A 5,432-nucleotide genomic window follows, 5' to 3' on the forward strand; every position below is an offset into this window, starting at 1 on the left:
GATAAATGAATTTCATATTACATTTAGTCATTTGATGGGGCACTGCAAACCGGCTAGTAGATATTTCTTTTCGGTCGAAACCATCTGTAATGTACCTCACATATTTCGGACACAATAAGGAAAAGAAACGTTTGTTTAGTTTCCCAATCAAGGAAAACATACTTTTACCCACACACCCCTCCCCAATAATTAAGCCAATCATGCAATTTTGGTTGAAGCACATTGAGCTAAGAAAAAATTGACACACTAATCTCGTAATTACAGGAATCTCTTGTCAAATTATCAATGTATAAGGAAGTTTACTTTTCGTCTTGTTTACTTAATGAAAAAATCGCATGTTTTAATCACCAATTCGCTCTAAATACACAATACTCGCGTTGCTAAAGTAGGATTTCAAGAAGGGGGCTCCATTTTAATTGCTGATTTAGAGTGTAAGATGGCTTCGAGTTCGTTCAAATTTCACAAACAAGCGTCTTAAAGAGAGAAGCTCGCCGAAGAAATGGACTGTATGTTTAGCGTCAATCGCGGGCCATTGACGCCGCGCAAACGAGACGCTTCACAGTTTGAGGAATGTCGACGCAGAGCGCAAATTCAAAGAATGAAGAACGCTTTCCGCACGTTGTCATTCCGTTCAGAACCGACTATAGGAGAAAGCATCTGAGAAGATCAGCAAAATGCACTGCTGAAGCACCAAGCACAAGGGGCGACCTTGTTGTGGAAAAGAAATACGAAGATTTGATTCACGACTTCGTGCCTGATTGCTTCGAGCATATTCAGAATTTCCATCATTACCGGAGCGATCTGGCAAGGATAAACTCCGGCTTCAAGGTAATATATCTAAGCGACAGTGAAAGGACAGCAAATAGTGAGAACGAGCTTAGAAAGGTATATAAACAATATGTCAAAAGTGTAAGCCCGAATTCTTCTTTTAAAGGTCATTTGCAAAGGGTCCGTGGGAATACTATGCAACCAGAAAAGATAGAAAACAAGAACGAGGTTGCCAAGGATACCTTAACTTTGTCTCAAGAATGCAGATACGAGGGCATCGAAAAGTGTGGCAGGAGGCTTGAAGCAAGCACGAGATATTCTAATCTTGAGGTTTTAGGGGAAGATACCTGGCGAACCTGCACAGATTCCAATGAATCGAGTTCGAGAAATAAACAGAAACAGCAATTACCGAGTCCGAGTGATGGCAGCGAGGATGATGCAACAAGTGACATTGGAGACCCACGTGGCAAGCTCGAAAAGGCGGCTGGGAAGTTCATGCCGAGCCAGCCGAGTTTCCAAAGTATTGACAGCAATTTTTCTGGTACAAAACCTCCGATCACTACCCCCAACAGAATGTCCAGACGATCGTCCGTACGAACGCTTGTTTATGAAAACCGCAAAGGCGATAAAAGTGTTAACGTCAACGGAACATCGTTTCGGCTAGAACCCTCAGCGTGGCAAGCAGAACAGAATCACTGTCCCCACGGCCTTGCACCATTTCATTCACGTTTCCCACATCTTAAAGCGAGTTCTCTCCCTTCCAGCCCCACGAGACAGAGATGGAGTGAAATGGCAACTCCTCCGTGGCAACAATACAGAGTTCTCTGCGATGCATTTCGACCAAACAACTCGCCCCAGAGCGTCGTGTGCCGGAAACGTTACCCCAATGGGTATAAAAGACCAAAGTTTGCGTCCACCACAGAGTTTGAGTACTATATTCATGTTGTATCCGAAGCGTATGTGTGAATAAACTTGTTTAAACTTGGAACGAAGAAACTTCTGTACTGTGTTTGCCGCAATGGCTATAGCAGTTTAAAAGCGCATTTCTTAGAGAATCCAGGAGGGTGACAGTGGAAGTAGCAGCTCTTAGTTTAGACGCATATTTATGTAAACCCTGATACAGTTTAACTGTTACCCTAATTAGTTTTTTGTCTGAATTATAGAAAGACCTTTCTATGTAAGTACAAATTTGCTAATTTGAAGTCACAGACTTGCAAACAACGGGAAATAATGTACAAAAGTTGTACGCGCATGTGGAAAGACGGTATGTTGCTCAGGAAATGTTTTTGTTCCACTTGTTGCACTCGCATGACATAGCCTGTTGCAAATCATACGGCCTGTGTTTTGTGTTTAACCGTGCTGAACGTCAGGCAATAGGCCATTTCCGAGTTCATGTCTGCCTCCTCTTCAAAGCGAGTCTAGGTGCCAAGTTTTTGTGATGGTAATTACTAGTTCTACTTTACATATGAATAAAAACTAATTTTCAAAACAAAAACTTCGGACTTAGACTCGCTTTGAAGAGGAGGCAGACATGAACTCGGAAATGGCCTATTTATTCGTTAATAGAGACGCTATTGAAGGCCAATAAGATTAACCATTTACTAACACTTTTAAGATGACCGTTTTTTGGCATCCTCTGTGATTATCGCCGATCTACTAGGATCTACAATAGTCTGCGATCGTCTGAAATCACATGACAACTGTGAAAATACCAAGAAAGGGTATTGTTGTGCGTTGATAAACAGCTTTCAACATCTCCATCAATAAAGAAATCTCTACGAGTAAAAACAGTTTTCAGTGCTAAAATTGCGTTCATAACTTCGAGGATCATAGCTCCACTTGATTTCATATCCGCAGTTCAATGTATGACTCATTTCATAAATCATTTCATTCGCGCGTTGGTTCATTCATTTCATGAGAAGCCACAAATGACCAGCTCCTTACGTCAGTGGCTTCATAGCGCAGTTGGTCAGAGCGTCGCAGCGGTTTTTCAGGCTTCTCTAAGCTATTGCTAAAATTGCGTTCATTACTGCGAGGATCATAGCTACACTTAAGGAAACCTCAGCCTATAGAACTCCAACCTATATGCTTGAGAAATAACTTATGACAGCAGCCAGATAGAATCCCCTCCAATACACCCAAACAAAGGAGTTCATCATCCACATCAGTGGTTTATGCCTAACTGATCAAAAACGAAAACAAAAATGTAATGAGAGTATCGTAGTTTTATGTATTTATTGTGTGCAAATTAGATAAGAGTACTAGTGTTCTTTTAGCATGGGTGGGCCCCCCCAGTACAGTGACAAATGAGTCTATTTTTAGAATACACGTTCCCGCGAAAATCAGTTATGTCCCTGAAAAAGCGTGGCAAAAGCAGTCACGCGTGACATCGCTTCGTCTGTTCGGTTAAAATTGGCGGCCCTTTGTTTGTTTTTGCGCGTAAAGTGTATCTAAAAATAAGCCCACTTGTGACTGCGATGGGGCAAGACCGTATATTGATAGAGAAAGACTCTTATCGAATTCATTTTTGTTGTGTGCTCTCAAGGAAAACGGCTTATCTACCTTAATTCGGAAAGTAGTTAAGTTAATTAAGATATAACATAAGTATTTGATATGCATAAAGATTTATATATAGTAAGAAATGAGCTATTATGGATCAAAGAATGTATCCAGAATAAAGACAAGCTTACCGGACGTTGAGTTGCGTTCGAATGGGCTTTTATTACGGTCCTCTTGAAACTTGAAGGCTTTTTCCCTTATGCACAAATGAAATGAACTGAAATAATGAAACTGCATTAAATTGTGGGCTTGATATCATGCGGCCGTTCAGTTTGTATACTGTGGCCGTGAAGGACCGGGGATTAATCGGAAGCAAAGCGTAAGAGCGCATTTCCGAACGGTTGGAACTGAACCCCCCCCCCCAGGAACCCCCACAGTCAGGTAGGACACTTCATGGTAAATACATAACAAAAAAACTTTGGGGCCGAACAGGGAGACGATAATTGATCGTTTCATGCTCCCTAAGTATATCGTTTGAAGTGTTTAGTAACTCCATAGAACTATTTGATCCGGAGCGCTTGTTCGGGATTTGTTCGTTTTTAATGACAGTCGCGGTCATGAAGTGTCTTCACCTTGTCAGTGTAACGCATTGTTGTGTGTTTGTCATAGAGTGTCCCACCTGACTGTGGCAGATCCGTTCTGGGTTTTCGAAAGTTCCCAAACGTTTTCGGGCCCGAAAAGCCATTTGTGAAACCGGTCAGGGTAAAACGCAGAATGCAGACTGTAGACCAGGGGTAAAATTCAGACTGAGGTTATAACGCAACTGTTAAAAAAGCCCAAACGCCTTAGAAATGCTAACCTTAGGCCTAATTAGGCCTACAACAATATTTAGCATTTCTAATGGGTTTGGGCGTTTTCAACAGTTAAATTATAACCTCAGTCTGCATTTTACCCCCGGTCTGCAGTCTGCAGTCTGCGTTTTACACTGACCGTTTGTGAAACTGCTAACCACTTGTTTTGGAAGGCCGACCTTTCAACTTGTTTTAAGCCAATTAAAAGAAACGTGTCTGTAAAGTTTGACGACTTAAATCCTCTCTGTTCTTGAGATACAGAAGACATTGTGACACCCGAAAATGGACCGTAAAGTTTCGGGATTTTCGAGAAACGGGCCCCTGCTCACAACTACTTTCGATTTGCTGTTGCCTCTGTTTATCAAAGCAAAGCAATGTTGATTTTGTCTTTGAAAAACCACTCCTTTGTAGGAAAGATACTTTTCGTCTTTGGCCGACGAACCTTGATTAGAAATCGAACGCAAACTGCGATGACAAACATGAGGCTAAACAATCCTCACAACTGAAATAAATTTTTAGGGGCTTGACGTCTTTTTGTATGTCTCTTCATACATCTTCAGAAGTAACGGTTACCGTTAGCTAAATTTTTTGAAATATATAACAATAATTTGAGCAGCTTATGAGGTAATATTGATACTGTAGTAACAAAAGGAGGTAATACAATACGAAGATATACAAGAAACAATGAAAACAAAAGAGAATATATCCCCATAAAGATACAAATTTTCGCTGCTAACGTATTCATTTAACGTATTCATTTCGTGATCTTCCGCCATCCTTAAGTGAAGACGTTACCATCGAAAAGCTGTATCTTTATTAATAAGTTTTACATGTGTATTAGGTATATGCATTTCAGGTATGCGCTTGTTTAGCCTTATGTTTGTCACCGTAGTTTTCTTTCAATTAGAAAGACTGCCAGTTTGTCGTCATTACAGGGATTATCAGTCACACGCGCCCTTCAACGACTTTTTTTTTAATTTTTCGAAACCAAATTTGAATGGACGTCAATCAAACATTTGATTGACGTCCACCCAAAATTTAGTTTCGAAAAATGAAAAAAGGTCATTGAGGGGCGCTTGTGACTGATAACCCGTGTGATGACGATAAACTGGGATTCGATCTCATAACAAAGAATTGTTGACTGCGCATGTAACTGGTAACCGCCGTAATGCATTTTGCATTCATGCAGTTGGGATATGTATTTCCCTTTAATTTCACCAGGATAATGAAGCGAGTTTCGATTACCCGTCGTAAATCAATGTAATTGCGAGGACAAAACACAATAGGTACGAACCCCGAACTGAACTAATCAGA

General features: G+C 40.8%; 1 protein-coding gene across 1 annotated transcript; it reads left to right on the plus strand.

Annotated features, from left to right (window-relative positions):
- Positions 1-366: 366 nt before the first annotated feature.
- On the plus strand, positions 367-2,211 carry LOC138008846 (uncharacterized). Its single transcript, XM_068856133.1, has one exon. It carries the CDS (start codon positions 571-573, stop codon positions 1,732-1,734), a length of 1,164 nt encoding a protein of 387 aa, XP_068712234.1. The 5' UTR covers positions 367-570; the 3' UTR covers positions 1,735-2,211.
- The last annotated feature ends 3,221 nt before the right edge of the window (positions 2,212-5,432 follow it).

The sequence above is a fragment of the Montipora foliosa genome, chromosome 6, assembly GCF_036669935.1.
Source record: "Montipora foliosa isolate CH-2021 chromosome 6, ASM3666993v2, whole genome shotgun sequence".
Classification (NCBI taxonomy): domain Eukaryota; kingdom Metazoa; phylum Cnidaria; class Anthozoa; order Scleractinia; family Acroporidae; genus Montipora; species Montipora foliosa.